Source organism: Dermacentor variabilis, chromosome 5 (assembly GCF_050947875.1).
Source record: "Dermacentor variabilis isolate Ectoservices chromosome 5, ASM5094787v1, whole genome shotgun sequence".
Taxonomy (NCBI): Eukaryota; Metazoa; Arthropoda; class Arachnida; order Ixodida; family Ixodidae; genus Dermacentor; species Dermacentor variabilis.
This window is the reverse complement of record NC_134572.1, coordinates 21077370-21101452: the sequence shown is the minus strand read 5'-3', so window position 1 is coordinate 21101452 and position 24083 is coordinate 21077370. Positions and strand designations below refer to the sequence as shown.

The window sequence follows — 24083 nt, the reverse complement described above, 5'->3', positions numbered from 1 at the left end:
AAAAGTTAAGATCGAGATCGCACAAAAGCCTATATGGCGATAGATGTAGAAAAACAGAATTAAATCAAGCAGGCTAGGTGACTATTTGTTTCTACCATGTGCCAAAGATTATGTCAATAAGCATCACCATCAAAAAAAAAAGCGCGACGCACGCTACAGACCGCAGCGCCAAACTTGTAGTCCAACGCAATCCAATCCAAACCATTCTGCGAAATCCAAATCCAAAACACAGAATTGTGCCACTGTGGTTTAGTTTTGTTGGCGCGTTACCGGGCGTCCTCCCGCTAGTTTTATTGAAATGGCTTTAGTGCACTGGAAAACTGTGTGACAGGCTTACTAAACCAGGAACAGTATGTTTGTTGGTTGATCGGTTGATTGGCCAGCCGTTTCTGCGTGTGTGTTTTGATCGTCGCTCTTTATCCATTCACTCCGGAAAGAGTCGCTGTGTAAGTTGTTACGCATGATAAATTTTATATGTCGTGATGCTAAGTTGTGTCTTCTTTCGCGTGTTAACTGCCCCCTCTTTTCTGTCTTTCAGGAACTACGTGTAATTCTGATGAGGAGGGACTGAGCGAGTTCGGGCGATTGTAGCTAATAGAGAAGCCACATGTTGTACCCGACCTTATTCGACGTATTAAGTCGCAAAATGCGTAATTTTCAACGACATGGGCACTTTATGTTTCTCAAGTACGGGAACACCTATTTATTGTTAGCAATACTTGATTTATCTGCTCATAAGACACACATTTAGATGTGGAACGCCTGCTTGGCCTGTGTTGTTTATCCGACGTGATTGCCAAGCCAAACGTAACCTGTTTTGTTTCTTTATGCACAGCGAAGCACATAGAGGTCAGCAGGGATAGAGAGGAGATCGTTACTCATAGCTCAAAACGTGATTAGCGAATACCTTGAGTGCGTACAAGTGCGGCGCATTTAACTCGACGTGCAGACATCGACAAACGCTTCGAGTCACACGCATCTCGATCCAAAAACAAAAAGCTCCTAAAGGCATGTTATGAACACCAGCATTGTAACTCGCTGGTAACGATGTCAGTTCACCGTAAACTAAAGAGGTAATAAGGCTAGTAGAGAAAACGCTTACATTTGTAGTCACGGCATACATACTTGTCTACGCAACTTGTTTTTGCCTGTTCTGTACAGTGGTGGCAAGGAAAGAACCACAAAGAGCTTCAGCTGAATTGAACCCGTGCATACTGAATGCTGCCCCATTCCATTTCACTGTGCTGTGTATTTGTACAAACGACTACTTTCCTGAAGATTACCATATGTGATGGGATCTTTGATGTGCTGCGTTCCGTCAGAAATGACGAAGGAATAATCTTTCCCTTCTCGTAATTTATTTATTTTATTTATTTACACTTGACCTACATCACCACAAGGCATTGCGTGGAGGGTACATAACACAAATAGCAATAGATTGTTGTACAAGATACATAAAAAAAGAACAAAAACACGAAAGTTATGCAAAATTATAGAGAATATACAAACATTACCACAAACATACATCCTAAACAACAGAGACAGGTTATTTATGCTTCCATAAATAGCCTGTACATGTGCTTTGAGCCAGTATTAAATTATCTTTGTGATAAAACACTCCCTGAATGACTGCACAATAGATATTTAATTACTGTGTAATTGTGAGAACTTGCCATAAAATGCACAAAGAATTACCCTGCTACCATAATTTTCTTGCAATAGAGTCTCCAGTGCTCTGAAATGAAATTATGAAACTTTGACGCATGCACCAACAGCCCATCACAATTCTTGAGTAAAGGGCATATGTAGAAAGGAAATATATTTGACCAAGATTTGCTGCAGCTTGCTGCTTTTGCAGGTTCTACAAGGACTGCCTGCAGCCATGACGCAGCGGCGGCTTCCAAGCACGACCGCGACTGCCCGTGATGTAAAAAGTGTTCCAGCCACGGTTGCAGACAAGCAGCTGATAGGGGAAGAACACTGCAGCCTGCAAGTGGCCTTCGAGGAACTGCAGTGTCACCTAAGACAGTCACGGGACGAGATCGCCCGCCTTGAACGTGCCAAGGCAAAGCTTCGGGCAGAAGTTGAGGCAAAAAACATTAGCCTGGGCTACCTCCAGCAGCAGTTAGACAAACGTGACCAAGAAACGGAAGACTTGAAATCAAAGGTTGGTGCAAGACTTACTAAACCGGGACTTTGAGGTGACTGAGTTGGTACTAGCTGACCTTCGAGCTCATCATCAAGTGAGTCCTGTGGAAATGTGCAAGTTAGTGAAAGTATCATGCATGGGAATAATTGTCATTCAGCTGATGGCAGTGTGAAGCTACAAAGGAAACCCATACAGGTTTCCTACCATGTGGAATGCGCGAGGTCAAAACTTTGTCCTGCTTGTGGATTTCTGTAGAACTGTTTTGCCATGTTCACTGTCTTTACGCTTTTAGTTTCTCATTAATTCGGTCATGCTCAGTGATCAGCTAGCCTCCTGGTTAGGTCAGATGGTACAGTGACTTCGCCAAAAATTTGTTGGTTGTGGGCTTCATCTTGGGGCCAAAGTGAAGTTTTCTTCAAATACAAAGCTCATAGGCTTTGTTTGTCATCGGGGCGTCTTCATCAAAGTGTGCGAGCACAGGAGGCATCTGCAGCCGTTGCCATAGGTCGTGAAATGCCTGTTCCTGGTCTTCACCCCACACGAAGGGGACATCTTCTCTGGTGAGATGTGTTAAGGGCCACGTGATGTGCGAAAATTCTGCAATAAACCGTCCATAGTAGGCACAGAGGTGCAGAAAACGTCGTACAGCCTTTTTATCAGATGGTGTTGGGAAATTAGCAATGGCAGCGATTTTATCAGGGTCAGGTCGGACACCTTCACGACTAACGACGTGAGTGAGGAATTGAAGTTGTTCAAAACCAAAATGGCACTTTTCAGGTTACAAAGTTAGACCAGCTGAGCGTATTGCTTCATAGACCATCTTCAGTCTCCATAAGTGTTCCTCGAATGTAGCGGAGAAAACAATCATGTCGTCAAGGTACACCAGGCAGGTTTGTCATTTGAGGCCTGAGAGTGCCGTGTCCATTAGTTGCTGAAACGTTGCTGGCGCAGAACACAAACCGAAGGGGAGCACCTGAAATTCATAAAGTCCGTCGGGCGTCACAAAAGCGGTCTTCTCACGGTCTCTCTCATCAACTGCGACTTGCCAGTAGCCACTTTTCAAGTCCACCAAAGAAAAGTAATGTGCGTTTCGTAGCCTGTCCAGTGAATCATCGATACGCGGTAGTGGATAAACGTCTGTCTTTGTGATCTGCTTGTGTGTTCTATAGTCGACACAGAAGCGCAGGCTGCCATCCTTATTTTTCACCAATACGCCATACGGTTCCCAAGGACTCTTAGATGGCTGCTTAAGTCACTCCACAAAGAGAGAATGCATTACACTGAGCACTGACACAACTGATTGCACCTACACCTCGTGCTTAACTGCTGAGCATGTTTGACAGGTATAGCACCTGTGTAGGTTTTTCATTATAAAGTACTTGTCAGTTACAAGAGTCATTCAGCATGTCTCCATGATCAGAGATGAACCTATTTGAAGGACTGGCCATTTAGGTTTCAAGAACCTGTCCCAGTATTTTTTTTCCTCTTGCTGTTCTAAGTGCCTGTGTACAGAGCAGTAGGAAATATAGGAACAAGAAGCAAGGAGTTGTGAGGCAAGCAACCTTCATCCCAGAGTAGGAAATAGCAAGCCAGTAGCGCTAAAGTGCACATACCCTCATAAATTTATGTGTCAAAAAGTGCAGCTTCCTTTTACTTTCTTGTCTGGATACTTGTCACTGCACTTCCCATATTGCTTGCAGCATAACAGGGACGTAAGCACAGAGAAGCACGGTGCTTGTTCTGTGTATCTATTCTGTATGGTTACATCCCTGTTGCGATGCAAGCAAAATTACTGCCAGTTAATTTGCCCAACTACTTTCTCATACTTCTTTATAATTTCTACCTATGGCACTGTGTGTTGCTGTTGCATCATGTGCCGAGCACCATAACATAATCAGCTATAATGTAATTCAGCAATAAGAAATCATAGTGCTAGCCACGCTTCTATAGAAGGTCTAGCAGAAATAAATTGCATGCTCTTATCTGAGTGAAAGCTCCACAAAATGCGAAGCATTCCTCATGTGTCATAACATAGCCTTCTGTATTGTTGCAACTCCTGCCAAGTCGCTCTCCAAACGATCCACTGCAATGGCATGACATTTTCCAGACATTTTGTACCTGTTGTTGGTAAAGCATGTACAACTTCTGCCACGTGGTTGTGCTGCTGTTCCTTTGCTTCCACATGACATCTGATGAGAGAAAGTTGACATAGCTCTGTGTCGCATAGACTGTGACCAACTACTGAGGAAGTGGCACCCTCTAAGTGACCCTTGATTTAATCTCAGTGAACAGGCATTAAAAAAGTATGGGAGGCTATGCTTGTACATACGCTGTTGTAATGCTAACTTAAAAGCAACCTCACCTGCAGGGAAAAATGAAATTGTACTTGATATTATGGCAGCATAAACATCAAAATAAATTGTACTCCAGGTCACACAAAAAGTTTGAGGTGTTATTAAAGCACTGAACCTGTAGGAGTTGAAAATCTGGCCCAGCGTAACTTGTTGATTCTAAACTGCTTCCATTAAAAAAATTATGCAGCCAAGTTGGCCAAACTTTACATTTTGCATGTTCAATCTGGGAAGTCCAACATGCAACAAAAGATAAATTCAGTGATACCTCCTGCTCACTGAAGCTTTTTATACATTCCTATCTGTCCAAGATGTCCACAAATCTGGCCAAATGTAAATGTGCAGTCTTCAAGCTGTATAGTGATTGGCATTGCTTGTAGAAGAGTTCCTGTTATTGTTTGGCAGTGTGTTGTAAAGCTGTCGAACAAGCTGATCCATTCGCTGTGGCCCGCAAGGAAGGAGTCGATGGAACTCAACTGTATAAGTATGTGGTAGGTGGCCATGTTCTGATTGAGTTCTCATCACTGCGTGGGAGAGCTGACGCTCACCAAACAGTCTTACAAACAGCATACAGCAATTTCTTCAGAATTTTCAGATTAGTAAGCAAATTCATGCATGTTCAGTAAAAGTGTCACTGACACAGCTTTGGACATAGCAATAAATGGCTCATGCGTATAACATCACAGATGCCATATTTACAGCTTGTACAGCACAACTGGAGATAAGCAGATTGGACCTACGTACGGCTTCTATTTGCATGTTACTGTTGATCTGTTGAATCATTTGGCTTCTTTGAAAAATACTGTTACCGACTTTTCGCAGCGTGCAAATGAATTGTGGATATTACTTATTAATTTACCACAAAATATTCCGTATCGGAATGTTCCTAAATGCTTTGATCCTGGGTCATCTCAGTTGAATGTTTTCAATATTGCTTTTATGTGATACGAGTCATGCAGCACACTGTGTAGTGCCTTACTGTTGCAACATGTGCTCATAAACCACGTCCCACCCTATCCTTACACCCAGCAATGATGCAGCATGAACATAGCTCTAAATACAAGTATTTTCTTCTGAGAGTGTTATTAACAGTCAAACATTGCTATTGACACGTGTACTTATCTTTATGTAGCGACCACGTTTCGCCGCCTAACAAATTTTATCGCACAGCGCAGGACACGCCTGCATGTAAAAGAAGTTTCTGGAATGTTATCAATGGTTCCGTCCACTGTCTTTCACCGCAACTTGTGTAATCTGATTGCATGTATGCGCGACGCGAATAGTGTAGAACCTTGTGGAAGACAGGTGGGTCCCAGCGGTTAATCTGGAACATTCGATGTCTGATCTATAAAAGCCGACGCGCTTGACCCGCTGAACAGATTTTCGACGATCGCCGACCGTGTTCGCCGCTATCGTTGTGCTATAAGTGTAGCCTGTTTTTGTGGGCACAGGTTCGCCCAATAAAAGTTAGTTTTGTCTTTCACAGTATTGCTACTGTGTTCTTCAACGTCACCACCACGTGACATCTGGTGGAGGTGCTTTTCGTTCATGTACCGGACGCCCCCGACAAACCGTGATCCACGCCTGGACCGCAAAGAGAACACCAATGTAGTCCCGGACCATCGAGCAAGCCGCCGTCTTCAACAACTGCCCCCGGAGCACGGACTTTTGCCTGAGACGACCAGGAAGATCGCCACCAAGTCCACCCCAATGGCAGCTCCAGCGTCCCCCATCATGCTGCAGCAGCCCAGGGAGCCTCCGACGTTCTGCGGTTCAACGTTCGAGGACCCGGAAAGCTGGCTTGAGACATACGAGAGGGTCGCTGCTTTTAACAACTGGAACGCTCCTGCAACATTTGAACGTTTAGTAGACTCTCTTCTGTGAGGATACAAATGGACCATCTGTCTCTGTTACCTTGACGACATTATTGTTTTTTCTCCGACGTTCGGCAGCCACCTTACCCGACTCGCTGCCATTCTTGCGGTCTTCCGAAAAGCCGGCCTCTAATACAGCTCCATGAAGTGTAAATTCGGGCGCTGTCAAATTACCGTGTTGGCACACCTCATTGACGCATCCGGTGTCCAACCAGATCTGGAAAAAGCTCAGGCCATACGCAGTTTCCCTGTGCCACGTTCTGCTTCTGACGTGCCCTGCTTCTTTGGCCTGTGTTCTTACTTTCACCATTACGTCAAAAACTTCGCCGATGTTGCTCGGCCTTTGACAGGTTTTCTAAAGAAGAACACGCCATTCTCATGGGTCCCTGAGAAAGCTCACGCGTTCGCCGCTCTCATCGGGTTTCTGACTACCCCTCCCATACTTGCCCACTTTGATCCATCTGCACCAACCATAGTCCACAGTGACGCAAGCGGCCACCGCATCGGCACTGTTCTCGCCCGACAGCAGAATGGTACCGAGTGTGTGATAGCTTACGCTACCACCTGTTGCCACCTGTTGGGAGAAATTACTCCATCACCAAGCAGGAGTGTTTGGCTTTAGTTTGGGCTGTCGTCAAGTTCCAGCCATATTTGTAGGCCACACGTTTTCGGTCGTTACAGACTACCACGCCCTCAGCTGGCTGTCTTCCCTCCGGGACCCCACAGGACAGCTTGGTCGCTGGGCTTTGCGGCTCCAGGAATTTTCATTTGTTGTCGACTATAAGTCTGGACGTCTGCACAAGGACGCTGACTGCCTCTCGCGTCACCCCACGGATCCTCCCGATCCTGTTACGCGTGATCCGGTGACCTGCCTGATGGCTTTCACTGACATGACCGACATGTGTGCTGAAAAACAACGCGACGCATCCTTACAGTCCATCATCGCCGGAGTGCAACCTGGCAGCACCGACAGCATGTTCGTGCTGCATGACGGCATCCTGTACCGTCGCAATATCAACCCTGACGTCCCTGAGTTGCTCCTTGTCTTTCCTTGTCATCTGTGGTCCGTCGTTGTCGAACAACTTCACGATGCACTGACGGGGGGACACCTTGGAGTTTCGCGTACATACGACCGTGTACGACGCTGGTTCTCTACTGCTGTGTGTGTTGTTATGTCGCAACTTGCGAATTGTGTCAGCACCGGAAGGAACCTCCCCTGCCACCTGTCGGCCGACTGCATCCAGTTGAAGTTCCCTCTGAACCATTCTTTCGTGTAGGCCTTGACCTGCTTGGCCCCTTTTCCGACAACGACTAGAGGGAATAAGTGGATCGCTGTCGCTACTGATTACGTGACACACTATGCGATAACAAAGGCGTTGCCGACTAGTTGCGCAACTGACGTCGCCGATTTTCTCCTTCACGGCGTCATTCTCCGGCACGGTGCACCTCGACAGTTACTTACAGACCGCGGCCGCTCGTTCTTGTCTCGAGTTGTGGACGACCTCCCCCGCTCTTGTGCCACTGAGCACAAGCTGTCTACCGCCTACTACCCACAAACGAACGGTCTTACGGAACGTCTCAACTGAACACTCACACAGATGCTGTCGATGTACGTTTCCAACGATCACCGCGACTGGGACGCCACACTGGCTATGTGGCATTCGCTTATAACTCGTCCCGACATGACACCACAGGATATTCACCCTTTTATCTTTTGTATGGTCGCGACCCCACTTTGCCCTTTGACACCATCCTACCTTCTGTGTCCCATGTTGCCACAGAGTACGCTCGTGAAGTCATCGATTTCGCTCACATGGCACGTCAAGTTGCCCGATCTTGTTTATTAGCCTTGCGGTATCTGCAGAATGAGCGTTATAACCGGTGTCATCGTGATGTTCAGTTCGCCCGAGGTGCTTGGGTGCTGCTTCGGTCATCATGTCGTCGGGTCGGCCTCTCCCAGAAGCTTCTCTCTCGCTGCACAGGGCCTTATGAAAGTCCTATGTCAAGTTAACTATGTCAATTATGAGATCACGCCGTTACAGTTTCATCCATCCTCAAGTCCGCTGCCTCTTGACGTCGTGCATGTTTCGCGGCTGAAGCCATACTTCGCTCGCAGTTCTTCGCCTACCATGCGCCGTGACGGCACTTCACCACCCGGGGGTCCTGTTACGGAAGGGTGAAATAAGAGAGAGAGAGAGAGAGAGAGAGGAAGAAGACCATGAGACGCTGGCTGCTGCGTGTTGTTACTAGTCAGCAATTTTTAACCCAATGAATCTCCTTGTATATACATTGTAAATAGAGTCTTATACTCCCAACATCCCCATAACAATACCTTCATTATATTCTATATTCTTTTACACGCGAGAATTATTTTTTATTGGCTTGTTATATCCAGTAATTTGTTATACCAGTGCTCGCTATATTAGACAGTTCTAGCAGAGCATTTATGGTCCCCTCAGACCGGCGTATCGTACCAATTTGCACACAGCCGCCCAGCACAATGCTACCGAGAACAGTGATGCGTGTGCGCATAATGCTCATAGTGGCAGCAGAACGTCAAACGCTGCCCACATTCCGCTGAGAAGCCAATTGAGCGGAGCGTCAGGGTGTGTCTAGTTGTTTTGTTTGTCGTTTTACAGCCAAGCTGAGAGCACGTCACTGGCGACTCTGGGAGACGCACTTGTTAGCTAAGCGAAATCAGTGCAGTCTACATAGCTGCCAGTGCGCGTGAAATGGTGTGCGGAGCGGAGCATAAGCAAACGCTATGCCAAAACTGTCTATTGAAGTTCAACTGTTACTTTTTATTTTTCCAATCAGCTTGTCATCATTCATGGGTTGAGCCAGTCAATGTGTATCTTTAAACACATCCATTAACGTGATCAGCCTAGAGCATAGTGCCTAACACTTTATTTATTTATTTATTTCACAATAACCCTAAAGGCCCACAAGGGAGGGTATTACATAGGGTAAAGGTTACACTGGTGAGGCAAAGAGCAGTGCATAAATGTAAATACAACGAAAACACGAAATTGGGGTAAAATAATTACAGTGCATCAATGTAATAACACAGAAAAAATCAAATAAAAATAGTTATCAGTACAGCAACTTTAAATGATTTGCACAAACTATGACATCTTCTGCTCTTTGATGCAGCTCGAGGAGCAGAACCAACGGAATACTGACCTCGCACAGCAGCTCGCAGAAGCCCAGAAAGCAAATTCTGGAGGCTTTGCTCCATATCCTCTGCCGCAGTCCTCAAAGAAGCAGCCATTTCGCTACCCTGTGGAAGTGGGCGTACAGGATTCAGACCAAGAGGGCCCTTCTGTGTGGTGAGCTTTGTTGCCTTACACCTGTGATATTGTACATAGGCGATTTAGTTTCCACACCTGTTTGGAAACCCTTAAGGCCAAGCAATGATGTCGTTGGATATAACTGTGCATTAAAGCTAAATTATATCAATTAGTAATTTAGATCAAGGGTTAGAATTGTGCTATCTGCTGTAGGCAATCTTTAAAATATTTGGTGCAGCTAAAAAAAAAAAAACACCCTGTATATGAGGAGATGCATGACATGACATGCCTGCATATGATGGCATGAATGTGATGACATGAATTTGGAATGCATTTTGACATGCAACACCTCCACGCATGAAATGCAGTACATGCATGTGTAATTTGACATGCACACAATGAGAATTGAGTGCAATTTGACATGCAGCACGAAACTTGTAGAGTCAAAGTCTCTGCAACAATTTGGAGTTCCATGTGACTGCACTTGGACAATGGCAGTGGAGTGGTATGTCGCTGCATTGCTCCAATGCTAATCTCATTACCGTTGACAGTTATCACGAGATGCTTTCTGTCATAATTTTCTGTTCAGCTTTGATTTGTTCATGATGGCACATCCTCCGTTATAACTACACAGCCACATTGTGCATGCGTAATGCTGTTTCTAAGTGTATGATAGAACTACTGCGGAATCCTGGGCCGGTATAATGTAAGAATTTCTTTTGACTGATTCTTTGTCTTATCATGCACCACTCACAACCAGATAATCCTGCTGAGAAATGTAGGCGGAGCGTCAGTCAGATCACTGACAAAGCGTGAGCAAGAAAATTAATTAATAGAATCGTTAAGTAATTTTGGTTTAAATGCTCTAAAGTCTGAAGGCTTCGGATAGCATCTTTCTTCTCCATCTAAGGATTTGTACCGTCATATAGCACACATTTAACTGTATCACAACCCCTACAGTCTATGAAATACACCAGGAATCTGAAAGTCTTGTCAGTCATGCACACAGCAACAGGTTGCGAAGCACATAGCTCCCCTTATGTCGTGTTAAGGTGTGTACGAAGCACAAAATGATTTATAGACCTCTCCCTGTTTGCAAACAGTGTGATGTCACTGAGAGTGCCTCTCCCATCTGCCGCACCTCCAAAGTGAGCGCTGGTTGGCAAAAAACGTCTATGCAACCTGTTCTCTCTGCATTAGAGTGCTGCCTGTACATCAACTGCTGCTATCGTAATTCAGGCATATTGCTATTTATTGAAGTGATAGCATTTACAAACTGTGCCTAGAAAGTATGATTGTCCCTGTTTTACTGGCACAGCAACGTAGCATTGTTGCCGAGTGCATGCCTCCCTAAAGCCGGCATGTAGTGATTTCGTAAGTGTGTGCCTCTTCGGTAGATCAGACAGCCACGAAAATTTATAACTCTTCAAAAGCAAACAACTTATCACAGATGATGCACATTCTCACGATACCAAAATGATACTTCGCTTAAATGACCGGTCTTCGATCAAAAATTTGGAATGCATTGTCGTGAAGGTACTCATTTGTGCCCCATTTACACTGTAGTTTTAAACAATATATAAGATGAACTTCATGTACGAATATCAGCCATAACCATCACGGCAGCTCAGTGGAGCCATACCAAGTGGCGGCGCCAAAATTCAGGTGAGGGAGGAATGCAGAAACACTTGTTACCCTAGTTTGGGAGCACAGTAACATACCCCAGTTGTTCGAAATTGATGCGCAGTCTTTCCTCACAGTGTCCCCCATAAGCCGCTGTGCAGCTTAAGGATGTTAAATACCATGATTTAATTTTACTTATCAGCCATGATCGTGTGAATGTACAAAGCACAAGCGTACGTAAATACATAATCCGTTGAGTGGTAACTTCGCTGTGTCTGCTGCCTCCCTTTGCTGCTCTCAACTTTATAAGATCCAACTTTTGCATGTTTATGAGCATCATCACTGCATGAAGTCCGTGCCGTACAGATGAGTATAACAGTAAAGAAAAAGAAAGACAGTTCAGTTTTACTTAACCCTTTGAGGGTCGATGTTTTTCGCCATGTGCGACCGCCCAGGGTTGATTTTTTAAATTTCAGATTCCAATTCTTCTTAGGGACTTATTTCAATAAAAATTTACCATAATTTTTCTTGGGTGACCGTAAAGTCAGAGAAATATATTTTGCGTTTGTATATATTTACTCTTCATTCATGAATAACAACAATGAAAACGGAAATAAACTTATAAGAATAAAAAATTTGATGCATTCTTATAGTTCAAGGCTTTAAACATGTGCACACGAGAATATTTCGCAAGACTCAAATGTTCCTGCTCTTAAACTAATATGTACATCCATAGTGTAATCAAAACTACGTAGGTGCGCGCACTCAAGAAAACTGTGTGGTTGTGTGCCCGTCAAAAAAACAAAACATATGACAAACTTCTGCTAATCTTCATTTTATTGCCAACCAGAGGCAATTAGTTTTCGTGAGTCTCTGAAAAAATGCAGTGAGCGATTACTAATGAGATAGCCATTAGTTTTGCAAGCGCAAGAAGCGAAACCGCCCGCGGAACAAAACCCAAGCCGCCGCCTGCCTGCCCGCGCGCCATTGCACGAGCGGCAGTATATAGATGCGTGAGAGTAAACTAGCACTAAAACAAACCATGTGACGAAAACCGAAAGAGGGAGGCACGTGAAAAAAATTCCCCTGTATCCCCGCATAGTGGCAGCACATGACAGAAAAGAAAAAGTTAAAAAATTGGCACGCTTTTTAAACGTATGGATGGCGCCTTAAATATGTGGCATCGGCCATTTTGGACTTGTTCATGGCGCCGTATATTTACGTAATTGACCCTCAAAGGGTTAAGACCCGTAAGATCTGCATTAAAATGCGATAATTTCAGTGGTTTGCCATTTTGGCATTCCCAGTTATGAAATGTACACACGCAGCTTCGGCAAAGGTCAAAACATGCTGGAAGCTTATTTATAGTCTTATCATTCAGTCAATAGATTATTTTTCAGTATTTTCTTTCTTTTTCTTTTTTTCTGCAGATGACACTGATATACACGTGCTCACTAATCGTCGCATCTCATTCATTCTCACCTGTTCAAAAATTACGGGTACTGAAGCTCTATCGGCGCCACACACACATGCACAAGCACTGTGGTCCGTTTCTCGATGCAAAAATGAGCTATATTGTTGCTGTTTTTTGCCGCACACCTTACCACAGCATAACAAATGTGGCACAACTCCATGGAAAAGCCGACATTCTTCATCGCACAATCCACAGACCACCATGTGGCTCACGTTCGCAAGTAAAAAAGGCTAGCATCGCCAGATTTTTATCTCGTAGCTTGCCACATGCCCATATTCTCAGACACACAACACTGCTAATCTGGCTGGCCAGAGAATTGTGAAGGTTTGAATAAAAACAAAAAAAAACGCGCATCCACGTGGCGCTCACCTACACCACGCACTGCGCAACTGCACCACGCAGAAAGCTGGCGGCTGCTGTGTTTTGCCCCCGTCGTTCCCATAGCCAACAAGCTGGCCCACGCCCGCGTGCGCGAACTCACCCACCGTACCGGGGAAACACCGCTCGCAGGCACAGATGCAGACACGAGGCACCACAAGGACTCACTCCACACGTTTAATAAGATTACAAAGCACTATCAGCTTGGCAGGAAGGTCTATCCCCTGCCTCATGCCAAGCTCTGCAGACCTCAGTCTTCCACCCTTCGCATGCTGCAGACCGGGTCCTATCCCAGCGTAGCCAGGGTAAGCAGATACGCGGACTCGTTTGAGCCCGATTGTCCGGATTGTGGAGATCCCTTCTGCACTTTAGAACACATGCTCTGGCGGTGTCCTTCATTATCTGACCGTGATCATCTCACCACGGAAGGAGAGTGGGAGGAGGCGCTCAAGAGCTCCAACCTCGCTGCTCAGCTATGGGCTGTCCACAGGGCCCGCGGCGCGGCGGCTCCTCCCTCGTAAGGGGGTTTCCGAGTCTTTCCTCAGGACCTTAATAAAGTTCGCTGCCTGCCTGTCTGCCGTGTTTTGCCAACCAGGGTCACTGCACATGCACTGAGACCTCACTGTGACATTCGCTGGCATGGTGTGACGTATGCCAGAAGTCTATTGCTTACCGTAAAATTCCAAGCAAGCGTGCCCCCTCCACTTTTGAGTGATTTGAAATTGGCATCAACTACCAAGCAAGCGCCCCCTCCCTTTCTTCACCCTGTTCACTGCATCATCCAGTTTCACCGGGCCACCTGGCTACGTTTTACGAAATCGGCCAAAGCATCCATGTCAAGACACAAGCCAGGCAGGGTAACTACGTTCTTATTTATTTTTTCTACTTTGACTTTTATTCGTGAGGGCTCATTGAGCCTCTTAAATTTTTTTTATTCTCGCTACCCTACCCGCGGGCTGCCAGAGCCAGCCAGAGCGCATGCGTTTTTCTTGTGTTGTCCCGAAACCACCGCACAGCATACTTCGGTGCGCGTGTGGTTTTCTCTGGCCGAGTGAATTTTCACCTGGCAGAGTTTTGGACGCCTTCTGGCTAGCAGACGAGGAAAAGAAACAATGGTCACTCACCGTCATCACTGTTAAGACCTGACGGATTACACCATGTTCACGTGAGCGCAACCTCTCCAGAAAGTCTTGTCTTGCCGGTGTAAAATACCAAGCACTATGCATATGGTTCTCGGCGGACCAAGCGTCTCACGTTTTCTTCAATATTCATTCGGTAGTCACAATAGGTGCCCAAAGTAGGCATTGGATTGTGGCCAACATACGCTCGTTCGCGTTTTCTTTTTTTTTTTTTCATTTCGGTGCCCCCGCCCCACTAAAGGAAAAAAAAGATACATTGTTGCGGCGCAGCGAATTGTCGCATGGTGACAGTTTGCTACTTCTTTTGCAGAAAGTAATCGGCCACGGCATGCTTCGTTTGCGGGATACTATTATATTATTGTGATAGCAACTATATAAAGACTCCAGGCGCATTCCTGCTGTTGCCGTCGCCCTCATGTTTCGTATGAAGTCTCAGGGCAATAACGTCGTCACCGCACACTGCATGCTGTATGTGCGAGTGAAAGAGTAGGGGGTGGGGTGGAATGGGTGAGCCGACGATGGTGGCTCAGTCTTGCATGCGCAAAGGAGAAAAGCGGGGAGCAAGCGCGCCGCCTTCCGTCGCACGCAATACATCCGATGGAGTGGATGGAATGGAGGTGGGATCTAAGATTCTGTGAATCTGTGATTGCGCTACATGTTTATTTGCCTTGTTTGACGCATTGTGTACAGTGACTTTTTCTTAGATACATAGATTTATTTGAGACTTATACGTATATTTAAATATCTTGTTGCGAGGTTTTGTGTATACGTGCAGTGAACTTTCTTTCCAGTGACACTTTTTTGCCCTTTATCAAGCATGTGTATATTCCATTCTAACTTGGCGTTTCTAATAAACAAGGGCAAAATGAAAGTGAGTCTACCCACCCCGCGCAATAATGGTTCGGTTCATTATCTGCGAGGCATGCGCGTACCACACAGGCATCTTTCATTTACAAAAGTGACACACAGGTGTGAGGGTAAATGTCCTTTAATGCTCTCATACACTGGATTGAACATGGTTGCGTGACGTAATGGACACTTCAGAAGTTGAGCAGCGGGGTGCCGTGAATGTTTTGACAGCTGAGGGTGCTTCCCAAAAGGAAATTATTCGCCGTATGGCTGCCGTGTACGTTGAACATTGCATTTCATTGGCCACTGTAAAGCGTTGGAGCAAACGGTTGAAAAAGGACGTGAAAGTTGCAAAGATGATACAAGACCGGGCCAAAGTTATCGTGCAATCACCCCTAACACAAGTGCAAAAGTTGATGAGCTGATGAGACAAGAACAGAGGTTAAACATCAATGAACTGGCAGAGCGTGTGAACATCAGTCGCAGTTCGGTTCACACCATAATTCATGAACATCTCAGTCACCGGCTCTTGTGTGCGCAATGGATGCCCAAGATTTTGAACCACCGCCAGAAGAAGGTTCTGCGCTGCCTTGACTTATCTGATCCGGTATCACAATGAGGGTGACGACTTCTTGTCTGCACTTGTGATCGGGGACGAACCATGGTGGCACTACTACGAGCCTGAAACACGACGGCAAAGCTTACAGTGGAAACATTCGAATTCACCGCCCCCAAAGAAAGTAAAGGCCGTCATTTCCGCTGGAAAGGTGTTTATTTTTTTCGATCGTTAGTGGCCATTACTGATAGAATTTTCTAAAGCCGGAGAGACTATCAATCGTTTCCGATATCGTGAAACGCCGGATCGGCTGCATGTTGCAATCAAGAACAAATGACGTGGGAAATGGACGAATGGGGTCATCTTGTTCCACGACCTGGCTATGGTGTTGGGCTGCTGAGCACGAGGTTGCGGAATCGAATCCCGGCCATGGCGGCCGCATTTCGATGGGGGCGAAATGCGAAAACACCCGTGTACTTAGATTTAGGTGCATGTTAAAGAACCCCAGGTGGTCAAAATTTCCGGAGGCCTCCACTACGGCGTGCCTCATAATCAGAAAGTGGCTTTGACAGGTAAAAACCCACAATTTAATTTTGAATTTTTCCACAATGCCCCTCCCCACGTCGCTGATGTGGTTAATACAAAACTGGCAAAGTTCAAGTGGGAAACGCTGCAACATCCGCTATACAGCTAAGACCTGTCGCCTTGCGACTTCCACATTTTGGGGCAAATGAAAAAACAGCTTAAGGGAAACAGATTCATGTCGGACGATGACATGAAAGAGTCAGTTGCAGATTTGCTGAAGCAGCAACCTAAGGAGTTTGATGAGACGGGAATCACCCGACTCGTTAGTCAATGGGATAAATGTCTAAATGCTCATGGAGGCTGCTTTTAAATTAAGTACCCCGTTTGTCATATATTTGCATTGGCTCACTTTCATTTGACTCCCCCTCGTATATTTTGCAGAACGGCTTTATATAGGCGCTATCTGTTGGGACAATAATTTCGGTGCAATTACTCACGATACACGACCAGTGACAGCTGCTCCTGCATAATACATTGAAATAAATGACAGCGTCATTGAGATTTCTCACTTGTCGTTGCATATGTACAAAATGTAAACAAGGTTGTTGAATGACAAAGTTTCATTAACATATTTGTCCTCAACTTGTTCATTTCATGGCCTTTACATTTTTCATATCAGTGGCATGCACTGCTTTGCCGGTTTCGAACTGACATAGTTATAAGGATCGTGTGATATTATCTTTACTTATTAAATAGGCAAAAACATGGAAGCATTGATATCAGTTATTTTGAGCACAATTTCTGGCACATACGAGTACATATTTTTTATTAAAAAATACATATATTACTTGTTTCGACAGTGCGTAGCGTTCAAGAATTCGTTTGCAGCATCTTTGGCAATGGCAAAGCAGTTATTATTCATGTATTTGATCTCTCGACAAATTATTTAAGAGGAAGCTTTAGCTCGGGCCAAACTCCGACGTGGCTTATTCAAATAAATGTAAAACGCAGAAACGCTTTTCTGTGATAACCCCTGGATCACTTTTAATGGAATTTGTTGAATTTGAGAAAGTCAACTTCTAGTATCTGTTTCTAGTACCTGAATTTTGTTTAAAATATTTTGAAAATTTTGAAAGTGGGATAGAAATAGAAGCACGACGTTTACAAACTAAAAGCTCTTCATCAAAAACAAATATCGCGGTTCTTCAAACGGCATCTATTATAAGAGTCAAAGCGGACAAATTCGATATGTCAATTTGTATCTTACGTGAATTAGTTACGTGGTGCACAAGGGCTTTGCAAAAGCCGTATTTCGATAATGCTAAATTGGGATGCGATCGGAGGTGGTTGTTCGGCGCGTTCGTTCGGTTACCGGCGCGCACAATTGGCCTACTCCGTGCCGACATCGCCAGCCGCGGGGCGCGGCCACGTTTTTGGTGACGTCAAAATGATGACACGCTCCTGTCAATCATCCTCTCACCGAGCATTTCGTCTGCTAGGCGCCGAACCCGACGGGAGCTGGGAAGTTTGGACCAATCATACGGCTTCGCATGGCGCGTCCGGTGGATTGGATTGGATCCAACAGGCGGCCTTTCCGGCTGCGGAATGGCACGTTTAAATCCAATCCATAGTTTAATTCGAGAAAATGGCGCTTCCGTTGGGAACTTAGGTTGTTGCGCTGGCGTTTCTAGAGGAAGGAGGAGAGCGGGTGGTGGTGCGAAACGTGTTTGAAGAAATGGCAGAAAGCGAATAAGAAAGCGAGAAAGAAAGCCCCCCCCCCCCCCCCCGAACGAAATTTCTGGCTACGCAGCTAGCTGGTCTGTATGCATGTGGAACAAGTTGTGGCCAGAGAAAATGCCAATTGCGTTTAGCTTTCCTTTTTGTTTCATTATTTCCTCTAGTGACGGCTCGCCGCGACGCTGACAGATCCTTGGAACCATGTACCTGTGATATGGGTTAGATAAGGTGGAAAAAAAATAATGCGAGACAGCGTCCATCATCAAACCCTGCAATAACCCTTAAACCTCATAGGCAATATGACTGGAACCTGTTAACTCGCCTGGTTTTTCTCTAATTGTACAGCTCTTCTCGTGCAAAATTGCCACTTCGAAACTAGAGTCGCAAGGATTTAAGAAATTAAGCGATCTACTAAGGGAGAGAGCCAAGGCAACAGCCAAACAGGAAGGAAGAGCGAAAATTAACAAATTTAACCGTTCTTTACGAAAATATTTATAGATCAGCATCTTTTTATTTAAAAAGAAAGTAGACAAAACGCCGCCGGAAGTGGAGGACAATTCCATGTGTTCTGAATGACGCTTCTACAGTTATCATTAGAGCCGCCTAACGTAGTCACTTCTCTACTGTGCTCATGTAGGTGTGTTTCTCACCTTCCATGGTGGGCACAGTACATCTAGAATCAGATTCTTGCGCCATACGTGGTTGTGCGCGACTGGCGGCCACACATTGCTGTGTAACTTCCCAAATAACAATATGAGTCGGTTGTGGCACTTGTTAGAGCAGAAAGCGAGGGATCCAAAAGAGCTATGATTGTTCCGCAAATATATATTTCGGTACAATTCTTCCAGAGCTAATTTAAAGAATGCTACTATATTCGGATACAACTTAAGTCAGCAATGAAGCCCAGCCCACGCCCTCATAACCGCCAGCCACTGTTGCTCCTCGAGGCTGCAAATAATTTGTACTTCAAACTTTTTTTGTTACCCAAATAAGGCGGTAACTACAAAAATAAAGTTATTAACGCGTAATTATATACCTTTTACCTCGCCCATTATGGTGGAATGGGGAATGCCTAATTCTTTATTGAACTGAAATAACATGCTTGCTTCTTTACAACTATTTGTTGTGATGTTTCACTTCAGTTGGCAGTGAAGTTTCATGAGTAAAACGTGTGCAGCAGTGAAATGAACCGCACCGCAGACTTTTAAAGACTCCACACATTCTGTCCAGGTCTGTTGCACGCCTCATTGCTTCCGCTGATGAATAGGCTTTTGAAAAACAGCAGACGCCCCGAAGGTATTAAGTACGACGCCATTGTGAAAAGGCCGCATGACGACGATTTTGTTTGCTTCTGTGATTGGCTGGCGCAATAGCCTAACTCCGCGCGGTCCATGCACCTTTGTTGCCAACTGCTGTTCTTTTAATTTCTATTCTACGAAATGAATCTTTATTTTACACTTTCGCTTCTTTGCTGGTTCTTGGCAGTGTTCTTTCTGCACGAGTCCATTTGACGTGGTTCTTTGTTTGCCAGGTAAAAGAGAGGTGTATCGCACAGGCGTATCTATGGCATACACGTTATTTCATTTCTCTTTTGTGGGTTTACATGTATTTATGGTGAATGGTGGGTGTTATTTACATTAGTACTAGTAAAGGTACCCCCCCCCCCCCTCATTTGCATAGAAAGGTTACCTTGGCTTGGGCCCCTCCTGAAAAAAAAACCTGGGTACGTGCCTGGCTGAGCGTCATATAGTGTAAGACACGTGATGTAATTTTGCGCGGAATCCATCACATGTCGGAGTCCGACTTGCCACATATGACGAATCAGCACACATTGTACTAATGAGCGAGCAGCAAACCGGCAACCCTGCACGGACGCTTGGAATGATTTCGCAAATACAGTGAAAACAAACGTTTTGCACAGCTCTCCTGTTTTAAACAAAAGATGCCAATATAAACACAACTATGTGAGCAGCGTAGACATGTTTCCACAAGGCCACGTCCACCGTGTCGGCTCCGTTGACAGCCAGCAGGCCTAGCTCGCTGGGCCATCAAATCGAAGGCTGGTGGCACTTGCGACAAGACCACATGCAGCTCGTATAAAGTGGCTATGTTGGTCAGCACGTGTACACAATTATGTCATGCTTAAATTGCAATACATTTTGATTTTATCGATATCAACGGAAGTGAACGAGCAAGCCAAGCAAGCCTGCAACCACTGGGAGACAATACAGGTAGGTATAGCTCGCTGGTCACCGGATCTAGGGCTGACATCCCTCGAATTTCACTTCATGACCGAGCAAGCCCCCACACCCCCCCACAAGATTTCTTGGATTATCTCTCATCATAGGGGCAGGCGCATGCTCAGAATTTTACAGTAATGTTGAATTCCAATGGCAGAGTCGGAGTGGCCGACGGACTCCGCGAGCGAGCACTCGATGCGGGCGTAGAGCAACGCCTCCAAATCCGCGAGTGGAACACAACCGGCGCCGCCGGAGCAAGGCGGAAGCGGAACTTCTATTGCCGAGTTACCCAGGATGCCTTGCGTGTTGTCATTTTCTTCCGCTGTTTGCTCCCAGCATCGCCATCACTAGTCGCTTCAGCGCTGTTCACTTGTTGTTTTTTTAAAAGTGCGGAATAAATATCTCGCCAAGCGTGCAGCAGCTTTCGCTTCCTCGCGAGTTGTGACCGGTGGCGCCTCCCAGCAGACAAACGTGGTAAAGGAAATACGTCACGCAGAGTTCCGGTCCACTCCGCCGATTTTGGCGGATCATGTTTTTCTGCTCCACGGAGTGACTCCTGCTCTGAATCCACTCCGACTCTCTCATTGGAACACTTTACATCCGCCCTCACTCTGTCATTGGAACAAACTTGCTCCGAAACGAGCAGAAAAACTTGCTCCGACTCCGCCATTGGAATTCAACATAAGGCATATGCTACTTTGAGAGGTCTGGCATCTGGCATTAGGTGCAAAGCTCAACACCATGCATCTGGGCTGTACTACGACAGCACAGCTGCATTGTGGACTCGATTAGCAACTGACAGGAAGTCGTACCTAAGCTGTGTAAAACCATATGTGCTCAAATAGTGTGGAAGTATGTAATGTCACTTTGTTGTTGGTGCCAAACATTGTGGCAGTGATGTTGTGATGGCATTTAAAAAAGGCGTAGGCCATTTCCAATAATTAATTTTGCATAAACTAAAACTTTCATGCCGTGGTCACCCACCCATTTGATGTAGATAAAGTAGATTTTTTGCTAGGTTTCTTTGTTCTTGTTTTTAAATTGTTGGGCAGTCCTTTTAAATGGTTGTCATTAAACACACTCAAAAAAGCCACATAGGCCCCACAGCCCAGCTCCATGGGCAGCATGCTTCAGGAGCCACTTCAGACAAAGGGTTGCGTATCATTCACTGCCACAGGCTGATTGCAAATGTGTTGCTTCATTTCGCAGGACATTGGATGGCATGTCACAGTTGTTGATGGCCCGAATGCAGCAGGAAATGAAAAGCTTGGAAGAGCTCGGTGGAGAAGTCATCGAAGATCTACCGTCAAGCGATGGGTCAAGGACATCCCTGCTGAGCCACGACCAACCACGTAAAGGAGCAGCAAAGGGAGCAGACGAAGAAGACACAAAACAGTATGACAGCAGCCTGCAAGCTGCAATGCGGCTTATTGCCACACTGACTGCGCAGCTTAACACTGCCCGGGAGAAGGTGCTGGGCCAGAGGGCAGCACTGCTCTCTACTCTGGCAAGGCTTAGAGGTAAGCCACAGGACAGTGTAACAGCTGTTATAACCACAGCCAGAAAGAAGTGACCATGTTTTGGAGCCACTGAGCAAGAAATGTCCAGAAGTGAAATCTCTTCCCTAGCAAAACTGTAGCTAATGTCACGAGTGTGCAGGGCCACACACATGTGGTCATTACAATATATGTGATTTTGCCCTTTGAAACAGGCTGTCTCGCATGTGGAATCCCAGCCATGAATGCAACATTGAATGAAAAAAGTGACACGAAACACCACCACAACAACCGATGCAATAGAAAAGGTAAAGAGAAGGAAAGAACATTGTTAGCCAGTGGCCCGAGGCTGTTCCTGTGAGGTTAGAGGTTGGAATACAGCCTCAGTGCCCATGCAAGATGCAGCAGCTGTGCTACTGTTTTCGTCTTGCAAGTGTAAAGACCTTTGTCTGTGCCCTAAAATGACATTGATGTGTGTCACTGTGTTCATTCGAACATACATTTATTATTATCTTGCTTTCAAGCGTCAACATCACTTAGTTGGAGTATTTATTGACTATTCAAAATCCTTTGATCAAATTAACCATACCACACTTTCCAAAAAGATAGAGCATTACGGATTCCTTGGAGCATTTCTTACGCTTATGCAAAGCTACTTGAGTTATCGCCAGCAGCAGGTACAACTGAATAACTACAGCCTTTCGCTCCCTAAACAGTGGCATACCGCAGGGAAGCATCCTAGAGCTTCTGCTTCTTAAAGTCTATATTAATAACATAGTAAAAATAGATGAAAATACCCAATTTATAGCATATGCTGACGACGCTAGTTTTTTTTTCTTGGGATCAGATTTATTGGAAATTTGAACCAGAGCAAATAACGTACTCGCAGAACTGCATGCCTGGAGTATGAGCAACTCACTAAATATATATACATCTAAAACAAAAGCAGTTTTATTTAGAGCTAAAACCAAGGAAGTCAACTTTGATTTGGTGCTTTTTCTTGGTACATCAAAAATTGGAAGTGGTTCCTGCTGTGAAATGTCTTGCTATGCTTTTTAATGAAAACATGTTTGGATTCGCAGTCTGATTCTATTTGTTCCAGCCTTTCTCGCATGGTGGGTATACTATCGTGCACACATTTTCTTTTGCCTGAAAATGTAAAACTGTTGTTGTATAATTCACTTTTCCTTTCAAAACTGTGCTATTGCTACCTTGTCTGGGGAACCACAACAATTTCCAACATTCTGAGGCTTTCTAGATTACAAAAAAGGACCGTCTGATTGTAAATGCTCCACATAACGCACACACAAGGCTCATTTGCAAAAAACTAAACGTAATACCTGTTGTCGACTTTTACGATTTTTTACTAATGACACGCTACAAACAAGAGATTAAAACAAACAATCTGTACTCGAAGAAACTTGCTAACTTTACAGAAAGAGTGACTGCTTATGATATGCTTGAAATCACTTTTTAGTTTTTGCCACAGACTCATACTAACTATGGCTGACAGATTATTGTACTACATACATTGCATACTCTTTTAAACCACTGGCATTGTTTACTGCAGTCCTGGTTTTTTTTAATGTCATGCAGTAAAGTATTTCATTTTTAGTGTTAGACTTTTAGTAGTATATTTCACGTGTATAGTTTTTGTCATTGTATGCTTGTCGCATACGAACATTTCCTTTTGCCCCTGTCAAAGCGCAGTTACCAGGTACAGACCCTGTCAAGCCTTCTGTGGCTTTTAATCTGTGCCCCTAGCATTTTTGTGCATGCTGTACATGTACCATAATGCCGAAATAAAAATGAATGAATGAAATTCAGAGTTAATGATGACATCTCATTGTTTGGGTCGGTGATTTAGCGCAATATGGTTTAGGGACCAACATAAAGGAATGACGCATTTCCGCAGAGGAGCCGGGACAAGAAGAGAGCTGGGTGCTAAATAGGCACGTTAGTCATTATAGTCATAGCTGTCATAGAGGCTCTTCCTGGAAGCCTGGTATGATGCATACCCTGTTGGTGTGCGCAGTGCCATCCGAGGCATAGAATAAATTTGAATTCAGGGGTATGAGCAAGTTCTGATTAAATGGTAAATAGAAGTCTTATAGTTTTCTGTTTTACAAGCATTAGTGCACACCATTTTGCCCTCTATGTTGCACTGTACATACTTATGTCACATTATAATTGTTCATAAAATCGAGGGACTGACGGAATCCCATCTGGTCAAGGAAGATCATTGTCAATAAAACACACGGTGCCAAGGTAAAGTACATTAGTGAAGCAGTATTATAATAGTAGTACATACTGTATAATAACACATCGGAATATACCTTACCCTGGCCGGCACCACGTGCTTTTTGTTAGGCTTTATTGACTATAATTGTTAATATTTACAT

The 24083-nt window shown here is 44.9% G+C and overlaps 1 protein-coding gene across 5 annotated transcripts in view; it reads left to right on the top strand.

The window, feature by feature from the left end:
* Positions 1-216: 216 nt before the first annotated feature.
* LOC142582339 (uncharacterized) overlaps positions 217-24083 on the top strand; it is a 31055-nt gene continuing 7188 nt past the window's right edge. Inside the window, exons 1-6 of one of the 5 annotated variants that reach the window (XM_075691944.1) lie at positions 217-446; positions 539-687; positions 1859-2167; positions 9528-9703; positions 13925-13996; positions 21395-21705. In XM_075691944.1, coding sequence (XP_075548059.1) covers positions 1883-2167; positions 9528-9703; positions 13925-13996; positions 21395-21705 — 844 coding nt within the window. In that variant the 5' untranslated portion in view covers positions 217-446; positions 539-687; positions 1859-1882. Of the gene's footprint in view, positions 447-538; positions 688-1842; positions 2168-9527; positions 9704-13924; positions 13997-21394; positions 21706-24083 lie in introns of all 5 variants that reach the window. The other 4 variants (XM_075691940.1, XM_075691942.1, XM_075691943.1 and 1 more) reach the window with 4 other exon arrangements.